Here is a 25,207-nt window from a genome sequence, read left to right as displayed (position 1 = left end):
GCAGAACAGTCCCCATCAGGAGTGAATTCCTTACCCACAGTCTCTCCAGGGTTCTTCAGACAAATTAAAAGTTTGCTCAGGGGAGCAAATTTGCTTCTTGAGGGCTGAAATCTTCCCCCTGGGTGTTCCTGTCCAGAGGTCTAATGCCCTATGTTGTGTCTATGTGTACAAGGCTCCTAGTCTAGAAGAGGGCCTTGGAGACCAAGAGAGTGGAGCAGAGAGGGGGAATCTGCTGCAGTAGAAGCACCCGGACCCCAGCACACATTATGCAATCACCGTATAAATGGAAAATAGATTGGATCAGTAATCCATGGAGGAGAGGGTTGGGAGTTATGTGGATGTTCACTGAGAAAATTTTTTGGGTTCATCAGAGAGTAAGGCTAAGTATGGATTGAAGGAGTAGGAAGAGGACAACACTAAGTCAGAGAAGGAAACCCTCTGTGTCTGGTGTGTGCTTACCTTTCCGAGTGAGGCACTTTGCTACTGGCAAGGCTGGGAAGCACCCCAGGACCATTCCTCTCCAGCTTGACAGAATGTCTCCCCATGGAACCTGTAAAGTCCAGCCAAGTTCTTACACCCAGTTGGACCTGAGGGAAGGGTCCTGGGCTTCAGTGCTGCCTCCTGAGCACAGCTGATGAGGTGATGGAGAAGCCTGCAGTGGGCCAGGCTGGCTTGCCTGCGGAATGCACAAGCCAACATGTGCTGTTAACAACTGCAGCGCTCGGAATTTGCACAAACCCACATTTAGTAATAAAATAGCCTGCAACTAGTCAAAGGCACCAGTAGTAGCCAAGCAAGTTTGGAATGTCTAAGCCAACCATTTTTAAGTTATGGTGAGCCAAAAAAAATTAGGGAACAGTCCAAGAAATGGAGAACACCTCACTTTTCAGGAACTCTCATATCTTCAAGATGCCTTGGCCGATCTACCTCAGACTTTCCAGTGGAGCTTTCCTTGGCATGAGACCATGACTCTGAAATTTAATGTGACTGGGTTTTACTTTGTTGAACTTAGGAAGGTTAAAACCAGAGTTTGTTATAGAAAGCTAATCTCTCCATTAGAAATATTTGTGCATAGTTATATTCATTCCACTGTAATTGTTCACTGCTTGTTCAGACTGATTGTATTTTTGCTATTTATTTCAGATTTTTTTTAAAGGATAAATTCAGAGCAGTATAGGTTGAGCCAGACTGTGCATGGCTGGCTATAGGCTTATGTGGTAAGGCAGAAGCATTAGCCCTGTAACTGCTGGAGAAGGATTTGCACTTGGAGCCCTACTCCCACCGTACTATCACTTTTTGGAGTGTCTGGTTTGAGAGATCACTATTTAGTACAGCTTTTCCCTCTGTACTTGGTAGAAGAGAGTGTCTCTGTTGGCCTAGTCACACTCTCACCTCCAGGCAAAAAAAGTCTCTCATTGATGGCCAGCTTGGCATTTAGGGTTTCCCTTGTGGCAGCTCCTGCTGTGGAACGCTGTAAGGGTGGCAATGGCCTTAGATGGGGATCAGTATTGTCCATGTGTGCGTTTGGGCTGCTCTTTGTTGTGTATAAATATCTGCAGGCTGAAATGTCTAGCTTCCAAAATTGCAAGATTTCAGATAGGCATTAGAAAACATAGAGTAAATGTTTGTGGGTCTGGAAGTGCCTTTTATTTTTCAAGTTAGAGGCACCTTAGCAGTGACTTCTGTACAGGCGTGGGACCTGGTTGTGCACCAGCCCTTTCCTCTGCTCTGAGTGCTATTTTCTGAATGATGTGAAGACCACAGCATGCCATTGCAGATACTTGGTATTGTTAGATGGAACCAAGTGAACAAAGGTCTCTAAATATGCTGTATTTCAAGACATTGAATTAGTTTGACTGAGCCATTTTATAGACAGAGCAGGCAGGGCTGGAACAGATGTCAGGCTGGAATGAGCCCTCACCCTGAGGCAGGGGTTGAGAGTGTTTGAAGTCACTGCTCATCTGTATTTTTCTTTCAGGGGCTTAAGTTATAAAGCTCCAGAAGAGACTTGGCAGAAGTTAGGAGGTGCTGCTCCTGAAGAGACAGGGTGCTTGCATCCCTGTTTGGTAGGGCTGTCTTTTAGGCAGGACCACTCAACACCTGCAAACTCTACAGTCAATGAGGCCAGGAAGTGCTGTGTGTGTCTGTGCAAGGCCAGTCTTTGTCCTGTTTGCCATCTGTACTGCTACTGGCTAGCAGCTGTAGCACAGGGGCATTCCTGCTTCTTGCCTAACACACCCCACACCAAAAATACAATCGTTACAGTAGTTTACTATGGGTTAATTCCTGTAAAAGGGTGTTTGTGTGAAATACGGATCAGTAGGCTTTCTAGTTGCTCAGGCATGTTATTATTAGGAGAGCTGAAAAGACCAACAGAGTCAGCTAAAAATCAATGTGCCTCTATATAGACAGCCACTGAGAAGGGTGCAGGGTGCAGGTAATGTGATCACAGCTACTTAAACCAGTGATCAGATATACCACTACAGTCTGCAAAAGCTTCAAGCGGGAGAGAAACCCTACTGAAAACTCCTGGACCACGGAATTAAAAGAATAAAGTCTTGCAGTCTCTGGAATACATATTGCTCTTGCAAGGTCATCATGAGATAAATAGGGACACTAGCGCTAGGTAGAGCACACTATATACGTGGAACTTCGCTCCTGTCCTGTATGACGCTAGGCTCTTTATTTTTTAAAACAATAACTAGTTGCAGTTGAAAGTGCCTTGAGAATTCTTCAGGTGGTGAAAGCACCAAAACCAGAGCCATGAAAGAGGAAATGCAAAGCAAAATACATAGATATGAGGATGCTTCTTTTGATTCCTGAGTTAGCTCAGATATCACTGCACGGCACTGGAGTGCCTTCATAGTGACTGTCTGCATGATTTCTTCAGTAAGCAGGGCCTCGAAGGAGGAGGTCACCTCCAAGAATTTTTATCTTCTTGGTGTTTCTAGAAATAGTATGTCTTAACTCTTCAGGCTGCAGAGCTGCAAAGCTTTGAGTTACTACTGGTGCTGCTCCATCCCATGCTCTCAGATGAAAGTTTCCAAGGAGTGTCATAAACGCGTTGCACAAGCTGAGAGACGGAATAGAAAACTGCAAAGCCTGTAATACTGCAATATTACAGTATTGTCTGCTGCTGCAATAACCCTGCTGTGTTTGGAAGGTCTCAGGCATACCAGCACCATGGTTAATCAGTCAAGCAGCCAATAGTAATTCATAGCCTTGACTGCTGAGAAATTCAGCATGGCTAAGATAGACATCTGATCCAGCTCAAGAAAGTACAGGCATCTTCCCACAGCAGTTTGCTTTTTGATTGAGACACTTTAAACCCTGTTTTTTTCTGAATTTTCTCACTTATTTTCTAAAGAAAAGTTTTAAAAGTATGACACTTTAATTAAAATATCCCATTAAATCCTTGATATTAGTTCCTTATTTACTGGCTTTTAACATTTTAAATAAAAGAGGGAGGAATGTTAACAGCCGGACAATAAAACAACTGTGCAAGGGCAAGAAAGCTGTTAGATGGACACTACTGGGGTTTTGTGACTCAAAACTATGAGTGCTGGATCTACCCTGTAAGTATATGTTATGGAGTGTGAAGTCTTCCTTACCTTAACACTGAATTATAGTCAGCCTCTTTATATGTGATATATTCCCTCAATTGTTTGGAATTGGTTATAAAGCAGAAGTGTGGTCAGCAGCAGCAGAGCAGCAAAGACAGTTCCTCATTACCCTGCTGCCCAAGTTTCTCAGAAAGTAAAACTCAATGCCACATCAGTTCCAATGTGGTTTAGGGATATAAACAGAAATTGAATTTTTCATTCGGAGTTGCTAAACAAAAAAGTTATGTTTTTGTTCTTTGAAATGCAGTATCTTTTTAAGCAAAAGATTCCCCTCATTTATTTTCTACCGATCTGAAGTGAGGTTACAAAAGAAGACAGTTGCAAGTCCCATGTATGAAAAGTACTTAGGGAAAATGTCAAGTGACTAGGAAACAGGCATGCTAAATAAAAATGTCATTAAGAGAAAAGCACACAGGGTCAAGACTTCCAGCAATGCAGGTGGTTCATTGGTCTTGGAACAGAACAGAGGTACTACTTCTGAATTTTGGAAATCAAGGGGTAATTACAGTGATAATGGTGATGCCAGAGGAGACACACGACTGTAATCTGGAGTTATCAGTCACTGGCTGAAATGCTGGAGAAATAGTAGCAGTAGAGAAAGTACATAGAGTACATATTTATTATATTAACAGTGTTACATTTTCCAAGAAAGACAGTGCTTTTAGAGAGCTAATGTCATACACTAGAAGTCTGTTTTTCCCCTGATTCTCTCATGCCCAAGCCAAGTAATTGATTTTAAACTAAAGACACCAGTGTGCCTGTTTCATACAACAGTGTGCTTGGCAGAAAAGTGATATAACAAAATTCACATAAACTTGGATTCTTCAACTCCTGGAGAGGAGACTGTATATGTTACCCACTGATGGAAACATGGACTCCTCTACAGTGTACCCTTGGGCATGTTCTGTTTAAGTGTCTTGAAAACACGTGATTAGTCCTCATGTGCTTGTCCATGCTCAGTTTGTTTATGAAGAGTGTGACATTTACAGTATCTGCAGTCTGGAATACTGCTTTTGCCATAGCTTTTAATGATTATCTCCTTTTACTAAAAAACCCCTAGGAGATCTAGGCAAGGCAATTGCATAGAAGACTTGGCAAATACAAATTGTTAACTGCATGTGGTGATAAAGTTAGAAAACACTTTAAAGAAATCAAACTTTCCATTAGCCTGATCTGAACCATACAAATTCTTCTCCTTTAATTTCTCTTCCCTCATGGTAAAAAAGTCTGTTCCTTCCTTCATCAAAAATGATTCAGACCTGAGGGACACTTGTAATTTGGAAGTAATTAGTAAATAAGCCAGATAAATACTATCCATTGAGATTTCTGAAAGCACATTGGATAGGATTCTTAGAGCTGTATCAAGTTGGAACAATTAAAGCTTAAAAAAATTATCTCTAGTATGATAAGTCCATTTCATCATAAATTAGTTCACTGTTAATAGTTTCTGCTGCTGTTGGGGCAATCTGAAAAGGTTTAGAAATCTGAAAAAGTAGTTAAAATAGAAGAAAATCTATAACAGCACAGCATCTTTAGACTAAATTTTGACAGTATCCAGATTCTGACTTGCAGTGAGATCTTGCTTCTGTGCAAATGCCATCAGCAATGTTCTGGGTCCACAGCTGAACCTCAGATCTGTGGGTGTGGGTACTCGCTTCTCCGTAACTAGCTTTAAAAAATACTTGTCTTGGTTCTGGTAGGGCATAACATACTGTCTGCCTGCTTGTGTAAGAAAAGCTTGGTGGTGCTCGTTCTCTTATGCTGAAGGCAAAAACTTGTGACTGTTACTCTTCACAGATTCGGGCTCTGTAAGTGGAAAAGCAGACTTTGAGGTACAAGATATGTTTGAATAAATGTGGTTTGTAAGTAGACCACTCAACAGCTGCTCACAAATTCATCTTAAAATCTTTATCTCTACTTAAATGTCACTTCAGGATTGTGAGGTGCTAGGGAATTCTCCTGTAGCTTTGCATCAATGCACAGGTGGGGTAATGGCACATAGCTGTGCCATTACTCCCTGGGAATAACCTCGTGTCTCTCATGGTCCTCCAGCATCTGTTAGATGTAATATCATGTTTCACATTTGGAAGGTTTTTATAATAGAAGTCACTGCAGTTACTGGAAGTACTATGAAATTATACAATGCATTAAAATTGATTAAAACATATGTACTGTTCCCATATAGATTTCCTTCTGCTTTATTGGAATGGTCAATTTGGTTTAATCATTCACCAAACCAGGTTTGGTGATTGATAGGTTTACTGCTAGTGGCAGGTGTCCTACCTGCCAGGGTAGGGAATTTCCAGGTAGATTACCAGCACCTTGCTGTACTGCCTCATGTCCAAATACTGATTTGTATGAATTTTACTCTTTTCCTAGAGCAGAGCAAGCACAACAGACTGTTTTGTGTAGATACTGAAAAATTTGAAAGAGTTTGGAGCAGATTAAACACAGCTGAACACCAGAACAAGAGTCTTGTCACTGCTTGACATCATTTATGATTACTGCTAATATATCTATTTGCATTTTTATACCTGTCTTTAGAATGAACTTCAATGCATTCTTCTCTAACATTTAAAAAAACCTGACAACCCAGCCTGATGAAAGTAGGAAAATTTTGCTTTGCTTGCAGTCATCCTGTGTAGTATTGTCTATATCTGCTATGAAGTTTTAACTGTTAGTAAAACATCTCTACTAACACTCTGACTAGAAGTATAGATGTAAATCAGGAAATAAAAGCAAGAATCCTGAAAATTTTAGAAATGTTAAGCATTAGTTTTTAAGTCAGACTAACTTTTTTCCCCATTTATTTAGTGTCTGAATGGGATTGAAGGAAGACTAAACCCCATCAGCAGAATATGTTTGACAGGATTGGGTGTTGCTAAGGAATCAATCTATGCTAAAACAAGGATTTCTTTTTCAGAACAGTCTCTTTTCATGTTGACAGAGAAAACCTTCTTCTGATTGATTTAGGGGAGTGAATTGGCTTTACTTTATTACTTGTCTTGTGCCTTCAGCACTTAAAAGCTGCAGGCAAGGGTTGGGGTTGTATTATCCTAGGCAAGGGTCAAAATCACATAAATGTTTCATCTCCAGCCTTGCGAACTTTTTTCCTGATTCTCCCAGTGGTTGGTCTGAGTGTTGCCAGTAGCTTTCCTAAACAGCAAATGGTGCCATGGTGAGGGAGAACTCCTGTTTCCTGGGAAGGGCACGAACCAGAAGAGAAGCAAGCACTGTCTCAGAAGAGGCTCCCTGGGAAAGCAAGCAGGTGGATTTGCTAGGGCAGTGTGGGCAAACCACAGCTACTCCTTGCCACAGGTGTGAGGGGGTCTGTTCCCATGGATGCTGAGCTGTCAGTGCACAGCAAGAGAGGAGAGGGAGAGTTTCAGAGGTTACTGACATCTTGATGCGAGCATGGCTACGCTCCGTGCTGGGCGGGAGGATGTGCTTCATCGGCACCTTCTTAGCAGATGCATCCACATCTTCTAAAGAGTGTGCAAAAGACAGGCAGGGGTTTGCGTGTCTTGGCTACTTTAGGGTAGTCTTAGAAGGAGGGCTTTTTCATGAAATCAGTGATATTTCAAAGGCATTCCTGTTGGCTGAAAACCAAGAAATGCATAGCCAGCATTTGAAATACTAAGAAATATATTAATGAAAATTTTGATAATCCCTGTTGAAAAATTGAAGGAAGGGAATATATTACTGGTTAGCTTCAGGTTTCAAAGTCAGTATTTAAATTGAGACTTTACGCTAAAGATAAGGGCACAAAAACTCTACCAAGTATCTTGGAAAGTAAAGTACTTATTCTTTCACAGATTCATCTGCAGTAGCCTGTAGATCTCAAAATGCAAGGTTTTAGGTTTTGTTGTCTCTTATGATGGTGAAAATTACCATCAAATGATAATTCCACAGATATATCCAGTGAGAATGGTCTCAATCTTATCACATCCTTCTAACTTTTACAAAAAGAAAAAAAAACAACTAATGCAAATAATCTTGAGAACTAGCAGCTAACTTGCTTCTCACTTACCTCAGTTTCTCACTGTTTTAATGGTGTCAGAGCTTTCAGAGAACCTAATATTTTTTCTGCTACCTTCCATCTTGTAAAGTCAGTTGTATTTGTAGGGAGTGAATGGCAGATGCTGGGAGAAAAGACTTCCTGTGTGCTGCATGTGGGCATCAATGATTGACAAATGGCAAAGCTATGAAGCACCCAGACAACAACCTTGGTTTCTCACTATTGCTCATACTAGTTTCATGCTGGTAGTTGTTACAGATCCTGTTTCTCTGTAAAATTTCCAGACCGGTAGGATTCAGGTCCCAGTGGTTCATGTCCGGTTAAAAACAGCTGTATCCCCCACAGAAGAGATTTCTGTTGATCTAGTCATAATTTAAACTAATTTTGTCCATGGCCATGCATAAAACAGTGCCAGAATGGAGAAAGAAAGAAAGATGGGGGGAAAAAATACTAATACCACTTCATTTTGCTTTAGGAAGCCAACCAAAATATCCCAGCTAGTGTAGGTTGACTATCAGCATAGTTAAGTATTAAAGTATAAAAGTAGTATCAGCATGTTAAGTATTAAAATATACAAAAAAGAGGGGAAAATTGTTTCAGTCCAGGAAATTTCATTTTTAGATTTTAATGTAACAAGGGCTAGACTGACTTCATCCTTCAATTTGGCAAGCCTTCTTCCAGGGTGAAACTTTTCATTCAAGCTTTTGGACTAAGGCAAATAAGCACATAGAAGGCATGTTGTTTGTATGTATATATATGAATATCTAGAAATGAGATGTTAACAATGATAATTTTCTAAATATCCTCCTGCAATTACTTTGCTAACATAAACAAATGGGAACTGGCACTGAGATAGAGCTGAGAACAATTTGTTTAACATTGTTCTATATTAGAGTTTTTAAACAAGGGCTGAGTTGCTTGCTTTCTGGAACAAATGTAAAAAGACAAACTACAGTCTAATAAAGAAGTTGGTAATTAAAAAGAAAGCAAAACAGCTCCTACAGTGTTAGAAACATACACTAAGAACATATGTGGCAGATGTAAAATATACTGCTACACAGAGACGTGGATAATCAGTATATCTCAGAAATGCTGCTGCTTTAGAGTGGAAAATCAAAATTCTCCAATCACTTCTGCCTGGAAGAGTTAGTGAATTTGGTCAAGTTTTTTGTGATGGGATTGAAACAGATCTTTTTTAGCTGCACTCTCTGTTCATGTATGTGTTAGTATAAATGTTCCCTTCTTTAAGGAAGCAATTCAGATTGCCCTTTTTCAGTGCAATTACTGCTGTGTTAAGTTCAAGTAATATAGCATCTAAAAACATTTATGGAGCAAAGAAAAGAAGCCTTTTATTCTGACCTTGCCAAGAGCAGAAATAAAATGAGCTGTTGTACTGGAAGTGTAGAACTGCATGAGGATTTGTAACGTCCTATTTCTCGTGGTTTAGTCTTGTGTGCAGCCTGAGATTTGTGTGATTTAATGAGACTGTGATTCGTTTATCCTGTCAAGCTTTAAATAAAAACCCTCAAAGCACTTCCTTCCTTTTTTGAATTACGTGTTTTTGCAAGTATGGTATCAAAAGCTGCCCCTTAAAATGAGGGAGGGGAACCAAATGCAGTTATGTCTGTTGGCTGGATTTTTTTCTTCTGTTTTATTCGACACTATATAGAGTAGTATTATCCACTTCTCTGCGCCTCTCTGTCTTGTTTTGGGGCATTAAGAGGTTCCTGCCATCCTGTTCAGTTACACATGAAAACAGAACATAAGCACAAGCTGCTCCTGAACTCTGCTTTTGCTGGGGGGAATGGGATTAAAACCTCATTATGTGGGTGGGAAATAATAAGTCCCACAGAAAGCCAGGCTGTGCCGAAGATGGGCATAAACTCCTGCTTGTGTTGTGTATCCTCAGGCACCATCCGTGCCTGTATTGTGGAGCATCCCTGCATGGCGTGTGAAGTAACATTCACGGGGGAAAATATGTGCAACTCTTTTGGGTGCTGATCCATTGCAAAGATCAGTCCAAAAGTGCCCTGGTGCAAGGGCTATGCTCCACCTGCAAGGGCCAGGGTCAGTGCTCCAGCGTCCCCTTCCCCAGTCACAGTGGTGGCAGGAAGCAGCACATGGACCTGGGACTGGCTGTCCAGAATAAGGGGAAAAGACACAGCGTGGTTCCTGTTGCTCACCCAGGCTTCCCATCTGCTGGAGGAAAATGGTGGTCTCTTTCCCATCTTGGGAGGAATGGAGTAGGATGCTCAGGTGGAGCCTTCCCTCAGCAGTAGCAAGGCTCTCATTGTGCTTCCCCAAAGGGAAGGATGTGATCTTTCTAGTGGAAGGAAGTTTTTGCTTCCAGTTCTCATCCCTGTGGTGCTGAGGTGTCACTGCCTCTGGCAGGTGTTGTTTTGCTACTCCACCAGCACTATGGGCATAGTTTATTTTCAGTCTTTTCTGCCTTCCTGCCCTCTGTGCTGCCCTAAAGCCAGATTTCCTTCTCTCCTGGCCCAGTGCCCCAGCCTCCCCCAGCCCCTGCTTCTTCCTCTGTGTTGGTGTTCAACTCACTTCCTCCTCACTGATCTCGCTGCAGCAATAAAACTAAATACCTTAATAATGTGGTTATGTGTGAGCGGAGGATGCGCAAGTAAGTGATGGCCATCAGTCTGATCACCTCATTTCTACACCTGGCTTTTATCTCCAGCCAGCTTGATGTTTCAGTCTGCACAGCATTCAGCTTCCTAGGACCTTCATGGTGGTCAGATCCCCTGGGAACAACTGCCATTCCCCTGCAACCTGCAGTTTGTGAGAGGGAGGAGGGCTGCACAAAGGTAGCACAGAAAAACCTCGTGTGGCTCTGTGGTTTGATCTGCGGAGGAACTACTGAGGTGTAAGAGTGGAGCCTGCTGGGATGGTGTTTGTGCAAACCTAGATCCCTCCATGACTATGCAGGGGCATACTGAATTTCACTTTGGAAAAGTGACTTGCACTGTCTTTGGATATTTGCAGTGGTTTTAAATTGATGTAGATACAAGTGGATTTTTTTCCCCTGCAGTTTGGATCAAGAGACAGTGCTGTGGCAGCTGAAATATGACCAAAACACATCCAAAACACCCAGCTGGTAGATCTGCAAGGGCAGTAAAGATGTTTCATGTGCTTCTTTACTGTGTGTGAGGGCATGCTGGGGACTGTGGCCCCAGTGGTGATTTCTGCACACATGTTCCATGGTGGAACCAAGCTCCACTGGCATTCGCAGCAACTTGAAGCAGCCTTGAACCTTTGCAACTTGCTGTGAACAGAGCCAGGACACAGCAAAGGTGTGGCAAGAGCAAATAGCAAAAAAAGAAGTCAGAAGTAGATAAGGCTGAGTGCAGGTAGTATGTGGCTCAGTGAGGGGCTCCTTGAGAGGCTGTGGGGGGTGATTTGAGTTATGCTGTGAAAACTGCTTGGCTTCACACAACTGTGTGACACTTCAGCCCCTTTGTATTTTTGATTAAAGTGCCTGGAAGTGATTTACGCTGAGGTTGTACTGAATTTCATATGGAGTGATATGTAGTACATTTCTATAGAAACCCTCAGTTAGAATAACAAGACTGTGGTCAGCTCATAACCAGTCTGGAAAAGCCAAAGAGGTTCAGCTGTCTCCCCTGACGTGAAATTTGTGAGGAAATCCTGGCTAGAGTGGTGAATCTCAGGGCATGTCAGAGTGAGAGCTGCTCTCACGGCTCCTGAGAAAAGCTGCTGCAGGTTGGGTAGGTGGAGGTTGACCTATGAGATGCAGTCAGTCACTGGGAAACCAGGTTCTCCCTGACCATTGTTGTCACATTAAACATTTCCACTGGTGGTGGGAAAGTCTGCATGTGAAGGCTAAGAGCTGGTATGGCTATTTTTACTTCCCTCCTGTCAGCCCACACTTGGACAACCTGTACGTGGTCTGTGGGCTGTGGGAAAGTGATAGCTGGCTTCAGTGCCAGGAAGCTTGAACGTGATGATGGAGCATGGAGACTAGATATCAGATGCACAGAAGATAACTTTGACCTTCCACTAAGCCCCAGAGACTGATGCATCTAAGCCCCTATGCTCCTACAGAATAATCTAGGACACGTTCCTTGGTAGAAGCTCCACTGAGCATTTCTCCAGCTTCCAGGTTGCCAGCTTGAGTGAGTTTTACTGCAAGTTTCACTATATTTGGCAATTTACTTACAGCCTAAGCTCCTGGAAATGGGTCATTAGTAAAAACAAGTTAAAAAAAAAAAAAAAAGGGTTGCTTCACTCCCACCCCCTTTAACTTGAAATCCTAGGTTTTATCAGAGGACCTAAGAACACACTGCCTGCCTGTGTCCTCAGAAGCAAGAACCTGAAACTGCTCTTTCGAAATGCTCTGACTTGGGACACCTGGCTCACATTTAGTAGGTGATTCAGGTTAGTTATTTGAATACCTCCCAAGGAATTTTGTCTAAGTAGATAATTAAATATAGGTTTAAAAGGCAATATTGGAAAAAAAACCATTCTACTTTAGATTTCTTTGGGTGTTTTTTCTTTATTTCAGAAGACAGTTTCTTCAGTTGCCACAAAAAATACTGAATGCAGCTTGACTCCTCTGAAGGAAAGAGCCAGATTTATCGGGACTAACAAGGAAGTTGTCCAAAAGAGATTTATTAATTAGGAGGCCTAATCACAGCCAGTAAGACAAATGCCCAGGCCATCCACAGGCTGATATACATCTTTTGGCAGTCACCACTCCCCACAGGCTTGCCTGTCTGTTGCTGCCTACTGTATGGCTTCCACCACAGAAATGATGTGATAACACTAAAACCAATTTGGCACTTTCCACATGAGAGGACCAGTGTGTTCCCCACCCTGGAAATGCAGCCTCCAGCTGTCTTGCCCTATGCCAGAGGTTTCTTAATACTCTGGAATTAGCTGACTAAGAGATGAAGCAAACTAACGGAGCATTTGCTATCTGTTCAGGCCGCCTAAGCTTTCCATCAAATAATCCTTGGTCTCATTCTCAGCCCCTTGGGAATGGTTGCCCACAGCTAACATTTGCTACCCCAAATAACCCTGTGGTGACCTTTGCTGCAAAGCTGCAGCTAAGAAAAACCCTGTTTAACATAACAGTGCACATCTTAGCACATCAACTTGAACCATCCTGACCTCTGAGCTGCCAGGGTCTGTACAAATTAATTTCAACAATAGACAGTGTTGAAAGGAAGGAATGTTTCAAAGGAATTAAGAAAATCTCCCTTATCCATCTCTTCTCATTTAAGAAATAGTCAGGAGGCCTACTTTAGAAAAATGAAAAGTGCTCCTTGTTGCAAAACAATGGGCTTTGTAAAGGGAGGGAGATCTCTTTGGTTTCTTGCATCTTAGCATGGCAAAATGAAATTTCCCACAACTGGGTGCTGCTTCTGGAAAATCAGCCTTTAATTTCCACTGGGGAATTGCCTTTATTTCCTGGGATGCCTCAAAGATACCATTGGGGTTTGCCTTTCTTTTTCATAGCTGCTGCTAATACTTCTATTAAGCAAATAAGTCTTCCCATTTCACTGGTTTGTACCTTTCCTCATGTTTTCCAGGGCTTTTGTGTGAATGACCAGACTGGGAAAGGAAAAAAGCCATTCTCCATATGGCAGTTGGAACTTAAATCAGTTAATGATTGAAGGAGCCCATCAGAAAGGAGATATGTAGGGAAATGAGGTCTTCAGCCTCTGGGGCAGACAGGCTTATCACTTCTGCTGAAGAGGAAGCTGGCTTGGGTTAAGTCTCGGGTGTTTCCCCCAGGGGTAGACTTATTCCTCTGCTCCTCCTCTGCAGCAGCTTTGACTCCAGCAGTCTGTAAGTAGGGAGGATTGTTACAGCAGGGGGGTGAAGTTGGAGACAATGAGAAACACTGATGATAATTTAAAAACTTGTGTAGAATTGCTTTAACAGTTTGAAAGCTGTATGTTGAGCATAGATAAAAGACATGGAAGCTTATTCCTAAAGCATCCAGTGGACTTCAATAATTACACCCATGAAGCCACCTGTTTTTGTTTATTTAGCCAGTGTAATTCTTTGCAATTGTCCTTTCTGGTTTCCTGCACAAATGCTTTTCTCTTTGCAATTGACATGTGCTGCTGAAGGCAGCACAGGGCATGAATCCAAGTGTATCCCCAGATGGTACAGAGGAAGATACCCCCATGAGCAGCGGAGGGGTCTGCTGCCAGCAGGAGGGTGGTGGGGAGCATGTGAAAGGGCTGCCCTCTCCTCCCAAACATTTTCAAAGCCAGGGACTGCGAGGTGTGAGAAGCTGCAAGGGCTGAGGGGGAGAGGGCTGGATGTTTAGTGTAGAAGGAGATAAGGTAAACCGATATTTCTCTGAACTTAGTGCAGCTTTCCACACACAGCCTTTAAGATCCTGTGAGGTTGTAGAGGTCCTCTTGCAACTAATACAGTAATGACCTTGAATTTGCTTCCAGCTCAGCTGTACTGCTGGAGGACAAGGCATTTCTTGTGAGCAAAAAACATTAAAGCAGCACAGAGATTTGCCTGCATAGCTCCAGTCTTCAAGAGATTTGGGTATCCTTTTTGAGGCCCCACTTGCAACGAGGAATTGCAGATAAGCTTCTGCAGTAGTTAATGTGTAAAGTTTTTGGTTTTATTCCCACTGGTGCCTCTCCTTTTGCTTGCAGTGTTGACAAGTATACCGTCAGATGCCTTTTTTTTGGGTATTTTTTGGGTATTTTTTTGCTGCACAAAGAAGGTAATCATATGCATGCTTATACATGCATGCTGAGCAAGATGAGTGTGCTTTCATAACATGACTGCTGTGGGGGGCTTCGGGGGGCAGATATTAGTTTGCTTTAATTTGAAAATAATTAATAATGTGTCTCAGTCCTTTTTCAGATTGTAACCTGAATACTGAGTCTTGACTAATTTTTTACGCTGAGGCAGTCTGCTGTACCAAACACGTATCATCACAGACAATTAGAAATTTTTGTAGTCTCACGCATGAATTAAGGCTAATCCTTTCTATTTCTTATCAACTTGTGGTTATAAAATAACAAAAGGGGGAGGGGAAATGAGCAAATCGTAAGATTTTGTTACAGATTATCTTTAAATTGTGTCTGCACTTGCTACGTGACTCAGTGGAAAATATTAGTAACCTCTTCCTTTATAACTTTGACTTCCTGCAAGCTTATCTGTTAAAAAGATCATGCGAGATGCTCCCATTGCAGATCCTGTAAGAAATGTATATTCAGCAGGAGAAACATCTGACTGAGCAAAGACTAACTTACACAGTGGTTTGGAGGCCATGTGTTGAAAAGTGCTGGGGAAACACATCAGGGAAAATGATAAAAAGAGATGAAAGCAGATCAGATGGGTGAAGAATGCTGATTTAAAAATGTGAACCATCTGAACACTGATGAGTGGGCAGGTTGCAGTAACTTCAGGGCAGACCTAACTTGCACAACAGCCGTATACTGTAAGGCAACTCCCACAGGACATCACCTGCAGTGATTTAAAATTGGAAGGTGTGGGAGTGTCGAGGTACTGCAGAGAGCAATCTTGCAGCAGCAGAGCGCAAGGAGGAAATGGGTCAGTTGGAGTAAAAGGTTTCTTCCACGTGGTTTGTGTGAGCCAAGCCAAACAAATGTGGAGCACTGGGTTATCACAGCCATGATTTTTTTTTTTTCAGTGTATTAGAAATTGCAATGAAATTTGGTCATCCAAGCGTAACTTTATGAATCCTCTCTCTGTTTGGACACTGCACTGAGCCCCAAAGTCAACTGTCTTTGTCTAATGTTCTAGGCTTTGTCTGGATCATTAAAATAGACTGTGTTTGGAAACGTAATAGTGTGGTCTCACATTCTCAGGAGGTCAGCAGAAACACAGCCTGAAGTCTCTCTGCTAATATCACCTGCGGTTTGTTCTCGCCTCTGCATTGTGGTAGGCGATTTCCCCATTTGTGCTGAAACAACTGGATGTGTGACCACACCGAAGTGGATAAAGGGGCTGAGCCAGTTAGAAAAAAAACCCAACAAAACTAAAACAAAAGTAACCCCTAACATGTAATTCCCCTGCTGTATCTGTTCCATACACGGGGGTGTTGGCAGCAGCAGAGGCACAGTGCAGGAACAAGGGACAGAGAAGGGAACATCTTATAACTGGTGTTACTGCTGGCTTCTTTTTCATGTGAAAACACAGTCTTAGTTACAGCTTCGGTTTAAGGTTTGCACTCAGCTTTGATGTACTTTAACAGCTTGCAGAAAGGTGATAGCGTGTGGTAGCTGTGGTTTTGGTCCCTCCTGATGGCCAGTGTGAGCAGGCAGTGTGTTATCAGAGGCGTGTAAGCTGTGTGTGCTGTTTGGATGTGATGAAGTGGTGGCTCCTGAGGTGCAGGCTGGTAATGAAATCCAAGCTTGCTCCTGCTCCCATTCCCCTTTGCTGATCATAGCTGGCTGGTACAAGTGGCTCTTAAGTCCTGCCATTAAGTGTCCATTACAACAAATGGATTAGAAAGAAAACTCCAGAAAAAGGGGCTTGGCTTGTTTTTAATTCAGATCAGGTAAGTGATCTGACACTAATCAGTACACTGAGTTACACTGCAGTGTAGCAAGTGAGGCTGACAATGACTGGTGCAAGGGAGGTGGATGGGAAGGCTTATGGTGGGGAGGGCTGGATTTGCTTCAGTCAGGCTTGTAACTGATAGTCACACCACTTGATTAAACAAGTGAGTTCGTGTAAGGGCATAGTGTGCTCGATGGTCTAGCAATGTGTTATGTATTTTCCTTGGAACACGGCCCCCTCAGTCAGACTTTGTTTCATTTGGACCATGCATCCCTCCACTAATGCACAAGCAGTCCAAAACCCCCAGGTATTAGTAGGGCACATACTTTCAGGTCTAGGTCTGACATTCTCTACCCACTCCCTTTATGTAAATCTCTATCTTATCATAAAGGAATGTATTTAGATAGTTGTGCCACCCATCCTCCTTTTTGGAAAATACAAAACCCTTGGCACAACTGTGAAGTGCACAACTCCTTCATGCCACTTCAGTGTGCATGCAGCATCTGTAGCAGAGGTACAGGAGTCGTTCTCACTTGGGTCTGGTACTAGGCAACAAATGATGTAGCCACTGCTACGGTGCCAGTTCTTACCAACTGAGGAAGAAGTTCCCCTCTCACCCACTTGTGTGATGCTCTCCCCTTTGCCCCTCATGATATGCATGGAGCACCATCCTTTCCAGGCTGTGGACAGAGGAGAGCTGCAGCTTAGAGCCGATGCTCCCTGCCTGGTCCCTTTGGAGACAGGCTTGCTCACAGTTCCCCTGCGTAAGGACTTTCAGTGGTAAAGAGAAGACAGCTTATATTGTACCACTGTGCATGCAGCCAGACATGGGTTTTGCTTTTGCTCTCTTAATGCTACACTCGGTATAGCAGAAGCAGGCAGGCGCATAATCTCCCTGAAGGCAGGATCCAGTGTTACTGTAGAAACTGGCCACCAGCTTCTTTTGTAGCTAGCAGCTGTCACGGTGTGGTTACAGCCAAAGCGTGTCACTCCTACAGTGTCTGCAGGCTCTGGAGTTCTGTTTCTGCTACTGAATCCTTTGTGCTACTGCTTGGAGATTAATTCTGCACCATCTATCAATATGTGTTAATATATTTCTGAATTGTATTTATTTTTAGAAAAAAATTTTAATAGTGTTTGTTCTTTACAGGTTTCATTTTCCTTCACCAATACTTCAAGGCACAGAGGAGGTGGTAAAGGCATTGCCATGAAACCTAACTTGAAGCAATGGAAACAACTCATGCTCTTTGGTATCTTTGCATGGGGTCTGCTTTTCCTGGTGATATTCATCTATTTTACAGATAGCAACACTGCTGATCCAGTTCCAAGTTCCTTTTCTTACATTGAAACTAAGAGACTTTTGCCCCTTCAGGGCAAGCAGAGAGTCATCATGGGAGCCATTCATGACCCATCATTCTCTGAAACCATTGATGGGAATGAGGTACTTCTTAATGAAGATCTCCTAGGTACTTTTAAATCAGGGACTGGAAATTCTAAGAAATGGACTGTATTGGAAGAGGCCTTTAGAAATGAAGATGAGTTTTTTCCATCCCAGTTAGGAAGAAAATCAAAAAGGGCTTTTTACCAAGTGAACGAAGATTATTTATTTGCTGCTGGTCAGCCTCATTCACACAACCACCTTCAAGAGATAGAAAAATTCATTTCAGCTGACATGAATAATCCAAAAGGAAGTATTTTACAGAACAACTGGAGCCATCAGAGAAGAATGAGGAGAAGGAGCACAAAGCATAGGAGAGGCCAGATGCTTGATGAATCTGATGACTGGGATGGGCTGTATTCCACAATGTCGAAATCCTTTCTTTACAAGCTTTGGAAAGGGGATGTCTCTTCCAAGATGCTAAACCCTCGACTGCAGAAGGCGATGAAAGATTATTTGAGTACCAATAAGCATGGGGTGCGGTTCAAGGGGAAACGAAACTCCAAGTTGACAGGAGACCAGCTATTTTGTGAGCTAAAAGAAAGAGTGAATGTGAAAACAATAGATGGCAAGGAGGCTCCCTTCTCCTCTCTTGGATGGGAAAAGCACGTTCCCCAAATTCCACTGGCCAAATTATATACACATGGCTTTGGGAGCTGTGCAGTAGTTATGTCTGCTGGTGCAATACTGAACTCCTCTCTAGGGGACGAAATAGGTGGGTGACATGCATCTCTTCCTGTGTGTATGTGTATGTATATGTGTGTGTTCAGGTTTATCTTTCAAAAGGTTCATGCTTCTCCAGCACAGATCTGTAAAGTCTGGTTGTTGTCTCTCACCATAGTTGCATGAATGTAAACTAATGAACTTCAGTGAAGCTGTTCCCTTTCAGAACAATATAACTGAAAGGAAAATCAGGCCTGAAGTCATAATCTAATTTAAAGAAAACAATGATGCCTTCTTATCATATTACAGCTTGTATTATGAAGGAGGCACTGGTTTCATCAGATCTGCCATATTCAACAGTTGTCTGCAACACGCATCTATTTCTTCAGCAGATTAGAGCCATGTTCAGGTTTTATTCTGCAAAGCTGTGTTGTACTGGTCTTTATTTTGCAATGGCTTATGAGAAACTGCTGTTGTATGGCTGTCCCAGACATTTTTCTCCATGTTAAGAAGCAGTAGTGTCCTCTTCACCTCTTGCATGTTTAGAGTTTGCAGACATATAGAATTCAGACCCTTGAGTAGCTTCATGCACTGAGATCAAGTCCCCTGGCCTCTTTTCTGAGACTGAATTTAAATGAGTTCAAGTATCTTCACCCACTGTTTTCCCATCGCTGCACTGAGTCAGCGAGGTTACAGGTGTGTTGAGATGTCAGTGTCACTCAGAATTCCCCACCTCAAGGTGAGAGCTTTGTGGTAGCTATTCAGAAAAGGATGGTGGGGCCATAAAACTAATCCAGGTCAGTTTTATTTTTCTTTTCAAAAATGAATGCTACTACTTGTGTTATCGTCTCAGTATTTCTTCATTTTAGTAGTACATGTGCAGTATGCTAAGAGTGTTCGAAGAAGGATGAAATGTATGTCTCAAACTTGTTTCTGGAACAAGAAGAGTTATCTCCTTCAGGTCTCTATAAAAACCTTTTGAGGTTCACTCATTAATCCTCCCCATCTTCCAGGACTTCACATCCCAATACTTGCTTCATCACACTGTATCATCTCTTTGACACAGATAGGTTTCCTTTAAATCTCTGGGATATGTTGGAGCTGCTAGGGTTATCAAACTACTATAATAGGCTTCCAGCACAGCAGAGGTGCCCAGCTGGCCTGCAGCCAGAGTAACCTCCAACTTCACAGGAAGACTCACTGATTTAGAAATCTTCGGGGTGAAAGGGCTTAGCAATTCCTACCTTCTCCAACATATTATCTTTGACTGAAACAATCTTCTGTCCGTGTTCCCCAGTACACCCGGTTTACACCAGTACGGAGTAGTACTGTACTGTAGAATCCATAGCACACTGTGACATATTTACATAATTACATATTACAGCATGCTTCAAGTCATATTTGCACACTCAGATGCAGCCCAGGTATGGACTTGGGTGCTTGACATGGTACCTGGGGCCTGCTTGCTCCTGTGTGTACCTATTTTCTTAGGAAGCTTCTGGGCACAGAAGTTTATGCTATTTTCTATGGAAGAACTTTGGATTTAAATGGGAAATTGTCTTCTGATGCTGCCTAAAGGGAGGAAGATAGGGTTTGAAAAAGCCTACATAGAATTTTCAGATCTCATACATGTTGTGCAAGGAAGTATTGGGCCACCAGGAATCACAGAATGCTGTTTCTGTGTCTCTCAGGCTGTGGGCAGATACCTGTGACTGAGGAGAGGATTTCGCCCAGACTGTAGAGCAGATTAGATTAGAGCAGACTGTAGGGGACCAAGTGACTGCTTACAGCAGTGGTAGACAAGGGGGAGCAATTTTAAGCTAAAAGAGAGGAGATTTAGATTAGATATTAGGAAGAAGTTCTTTACTGTGCAGGTGGTGGGGCACTGGAACAGATTGTCCAGAGAAATTGTGAATGCCCCATCTCTGGAAGTGTTCAAGGCCAGGTTGGATGGAGTTCTGAGCAACCTGGTCTAGTGGAAGGTGTCCCTGCCCGTGGCAGGGTGGTTGGAACTAGATGGTCTTTATGGTCCCTCTCCACCCAAACCATTCTGTGATTCTCTGGTTTATTCTCCCAAGAGAAAAAAAAAAAAACGCCTGTAAAAGAAGCAGCAAAGGACATTTCCCTTCATAGGCCTTTAGCTCCCTCTTCTGTGTTCCTATTAGAAACACAAGCAAAAATGTTAATTTGTGTTCTGCCTTTTGCCCTCCTCTCCCCCACTCCTCAGACTGTTTTCAAATGAAAGCAGGCATGGAAATATGTGCAAGTATAGCAAACACTTCCATCATGATCACGCTATTAATTGAGAGAACAAATTATTTTGGCATCACAGGAAGTAACAGGGAACTGTGATCAAACCCCAAACTTTATCTTTAAAATGCTTATCTACAAATATGTACTAAGATTAGAAACAGTTTACTTAAAACTAGCTATAATCAGTGTTAAGCTGTGTCCTGGTCATACATTTTTGGTGAAGGAGAAGTTTTTCATCTGTATGCAAAGAACCAGCATGACTGATGTTGGAAATGCATCACACTGTCTCTCAATTAAACTGCAAACCATACAATTCTCATTTCATAATCCAGTTCCCTGTTCTCAGTCAACAGATTGTCTAAAAGCCATCAATCACAGGTCCAAATTTACTCATTTAAATAAATGAATTCATTTAAATTCATGACAACAAACTTTTGTTTTTCTTTTCTTTTTCCAAATACGTGGAGCATGTGCAGCTTCTGTTGATTTCCTCTAGCTCCTACACAATCAAGATGCTTGGCAGATGAAGTCTAGGTGTTGAGCCTAGGGCTGTCCCTGCCTGGGAAACAGAAAAAACTTCTACTCCTTAGGTTCTGAGGAGTTGGGCTTGGTGGGCATCTCGCAAAATCCCTCTTTTCAGACATGAGATGTTAATGCAAACATGAATGTCTGAAATCAGGATGCTGGCTGCATGCCACAGTGTTTCCCTGTATGGAGTACAAGAAGCGCAGAGTAAAGGGGGGAAAATATGAAAGATCCCAGTTTTATAGGATTAGGCCAAGACTCCATTGAGGCATGTTGGTTATCTTTGTAACTTTTGCCTCCTCCAGTTTTTGAGCTACAGACAACACATTTTAAGTGACTAGAGATGAATAGCTGTACAAACTACTGTGGGTTAAGGCATTTCATGCCTGTTTTGCCCTGAATCATATTCTCAGCTTCCATCGATGGAAGGGATAAAAACAGACCAAATAGAAGGCTATCAACAGGGGCTGTGTGTTTCTGGACAGTGGATAAAATGTCTTGCTCTCCTTCACAAGTTTTGGGCTTTGAGATCTCCTTAAAGAAGCACTGGGAGGGTGATTATCTCTTATCCAATGGAGGCTTGTGTGTGGTGTCTACCCTTGACCCATACTTGACCTAGAGCTGCTTTCTGTTCTCCATGACTCCAAGGTCAACAGCTTGTGGAGAAACTTTGACAGTTCAACTCTGTAAGATCTTTGCTACCAAGGATCCTCAGGTTTCTTTGTGTGAACAGATGTGTGGGCTGGCTTCCATACAGAGGCTCTTTTAGATTTCTACTAAGCTTGATAATAACACAGTATGATTAATAGATTTGGGGTAGTCTGAGATTTTTCGGGTATTGTAAAATACTGTGAAACACAAGCTTATAGTTAAGCATTGTTATTCATTCAAATGTGCAATTAGATATCCCTGCAGTTTACATGCTTTTGCATGGAGTAATTCTCTGTAAATTTTGTGATAGAAGTAGTGAGCAATTGTGTGTACTGAGTGTACTAATAATCTTCCCACACTAAGTCTATCCAATTAAGAGAAGTGTTTAAGCATTGCATGCTAAATTAATAGATGATTCTGAACTTTTTTCCCAGTCGGCTTTTATGTTAATAGCATATGGCAGATGCAAGAGGATTTTTGTTTGTGCATAGTAGAATGTTCTTCATCCTTAGAATATCCAGATTAGGACAAATGTGTATAAGTTTTGTATTAGTTTAGATAACTGGTTTTATTTTACTGTTCTGTATACTAAGAAAAAAGAGTTACCCCTCATTTGTGCTCCTAGATTCTCATGATGCCGTTTTAAGATTTAATTCTGCTCCTACACAAGGCTATGAAAAGGATGTTGGAAATAAAACAACTATGCGGATCATTAATTCTCAGGTAAGATCTTCCTTTTCTGAGTTCACGTCAATGTCTCTTCTGTGCAATATGGCAGTAAGTTAGTAACCTCTGAAAAACTGTTGGGTAATAAGGGGAGCAGGTAGTGATTCAACAGTCATGATGCAGAGAAGGTGAAAGTTTTCCCTTACGGGGGTGTTTGCACTGCTGTCAGCATAGGGTGGTTGCCATAGATACTCAATAGCCCCGTTTCAGAGAACTGGTTTGTGAAGTTTCTCATGTGAACTGATCTGTAAAGACTCTGCAGGACGCCAGAGCTGTCAGTACAGAAGACCTTGACTGCACTGCCTCCAGGATCTTCACAAAGTTCAGGCTGTGGCAATCCCAAAGCTGTTTTCTCATATTTTCCAGTTCCCCAATTATTTCCTTGCTGGAAGGCAAAAGAAATGGGAACTGAGTTGTGTAACTTTAGGCAAGTCATCATTGCTTAAAGATTTGGAAAGAACTAGTAAAAAACTTTAACACTGGGTGTTACACATCAGGTGAGTTTGTTCATCTGAATGGAAACAAGAGAAAATGGGATTTTCCATGTATGGGTGTAAATAAATAATTGTGGCTTGAGCTACAGTGACACCTTATGGTTGAGATTAGTTTTTCAATTTCAAAAATGCTATTGCCTGAATTCTAGTCTTGGGCAAACCAAACCTCTTTCCTCTTTATGAAATACAGACAAAAAGTCAGCAGTAGAATTTCTGTGAAATTTTATGACATACCGAAATGGTGAGTTTACTTAGTCAGCACCAGGAGCATGGTTTGCCATGTAGCATGCTCTACACATAGGAATTCTTGTTGAAGGAGTGCAAAATTTTCAGTTACTGTAATTTTTATGAGTTCATTTTTCCTTCTATTTTGAGTGACTGCCCATGCAAAGTCTGTTCTTGGTGGGTGTGTTTTTTATGTGTATAAGCTCATGTTCTTTGCCATCAAATAGAGGTCTGTTCGCTGTCATTCCCTTCACACTCATTTTGTAGGTCTTTGTGAGGCTGCAGAACAGACTAGATCTTTGAAGTGAGATGGGTTAAATATACCTCCTTTCCTTTGTTTGCAAGAAGAAAGCAGAAATATCTTATTCTGCCTTTAGTGCTGAAATCAGTGTATCAGGGAACATGGATTTTCATGTATTTTATTTTACTTTCTTTTGTTTTGTTGGGGTTTTTTCCTTTTCTTTGATGGTTCTTCATTTTACTGTTAGCCAAAATGTCCTGACATTGACCATGCCTGAACTCCTGAGCTGGGCCGGGAGAAAGATTTAGAAACTCTTCATAGTTTACTAGACTCAGTAGGCTCTCTGTAGAAGAGAGAAATATTCTCAGGGAATGATCTGAGCCTTTTTAGCTCCCCAGAAAATTCAGAGAGATTAAATGGCTAAATTAGCTGCTCTCCATGCAGGGCAGACAGGGGTCCTCTGGCTCCAAGAGCTGCTGGAGTAAGTTCCCACTGGGACGGTAATGGAGGGTCCCATGGTCTCCTCTTCTGTGCTGTGTAAGGCTTGCTCCCCATAAGACCTCTCAAGAAAACAGAGGGCATGGCTGAAGTTCTGGCCAGGTCAGCTCACATGGCTTCCTCACAAGTCTTTCTATTCCCACCACCTTTGTGCTCCTTCAAAGAGGTCAGAAGCCATCCATGATAATCTGACCACCTGCTGAAAAATCAGCCTTGCCTCTCTGAGAGTGAAATCTGCACAGGCCTCTTGATGGAAGTTGCTTTCCCCACCAGTACTGTAGCTGGGTTACCTATACAGGTTTACTGACCCTCCTCCCCTCCTCACTGTTGGGAACTCCTGCATGCACTTCATTAAAAGGCTGCTGTGGCCCCTTCTTCCTTCTTATTCTCTTCTGTGAAAGCCCAAAGGACATGAAGGAAGCCTGTACAGTGGCAAAAGATACTGTTATTACAGAAAAAACTCATACATATGAATGCAGGCTCACTGAGAGCAAAATCTGTGTGGACAACACCTCCAGAGGACTCTTGCTTACTGAAAGGCAAGTAAGAGCTCCTTTGTGTGGTAACTGTGGAACCAAGCTTTTAAAATCGTGACCTTTTGGTCAATTCACTGTGTATACTCAAAAAAGGAGTTTACATTCTGAGGTGAAAATTGCTCTGAGAAATGAAGTTGGGGATGCTGATAGCAGTATGACTAATTTTGTTCTTACTGTAGAAGGCTGATGGAAGTCATTAAACTCAATGTTTATGGTAGGAAGAATATTGCTATGGCAACAATATTATTTTTCTGAAGAAAAATATGCATAATCAAATATGGCTTATTGGATCCTAAAGGGAAATGAAAATTGCTATGAATTTATTTGTCTGGAATGTTGATTATTTTAACAGCTGGAACAAAACTCATGCTGTTTTGACCTATGCTGAACCTGCCTGACATTGGATGCACCAGGAATCAAAGAGATCTAGTTAGACATGGAGGGTCCCAGTGTGGTGGGAGGATCAGGAAAATTACTGGGAGATGCAGGAAGGAGTCATATGAGAGCAATAGATTAGAGCAAAATGACAGCTAATTCAAAAATAGCCCTGTTACTTGCCTGTTGTTGGAATTGTTTTTCTAGGTATACCAATTTGTACAGTCATGGTCTAATTTGCATTTTTGGATTGAAATGAGACTGACTTGTTGTTGAAATGAGAAAGCCACGAAAAAAGTGTTTGGGGATGGGTGGCAGGGAAAGACATTACCCTTGGGGGCTCTAGCCCTTCAAAGAAAGCTGCTCTGTGTCCAAGAGGATCCCACAGGCAATCTGAAAT

The 25,207-nt window shown here is 42.1% G+C and overlaps 1 protein-coding gene across 4 annotated transcripts in view; it reads left to right on the top strand.

The window, feature by feature from the left end:
• ST6GAL2 (ST6 beta-galactoside alpha-2,6-sialyltransferase 2) overlaps positions 1 to 25,207 on the top strand; it is a 148,898-nt gene that overhangs the window by 110,698 nt on the left and 12,993 nt on the right. For all 4 annotated transcript variants that reach the window (XM_010394279.4, XM_039549295.1, XM_039549286.1 and 1 more), the window contains 2 exons: positions 17,333 to 18,335; positions 22,338 to 22,435. In XM_010394279.4, the coding sequence (XP_010392581.1) occupies positions 17,390 to 18,335; positions 22,338 to 22,435 (1,044 nt within the window). In that variant the 5' untranslated portion in view covers positions 17,333 to 17,389. The remainder of the gene's footprint in view (positions 1 to 17,332; positions 18,336 to 22,337; positions 22,436 to 25,207) is intronic.

This window comes from Corvus cornix, chromosome 1 (assembly GCF_000738735.6).
Source record: "Corvus cornix cornix isolate S_Up_H32 chromosome 1, ASM73873v5, whole genome shotgun sequence".
NCBI lineage: Eukaryota > Metazoa > Chordata > Aves > Passeriformes > Corvidae > Corvus > Corvus cornix.
This window is presented reverse-complemented; position numbering and strand designations above follow the sequence as displayed.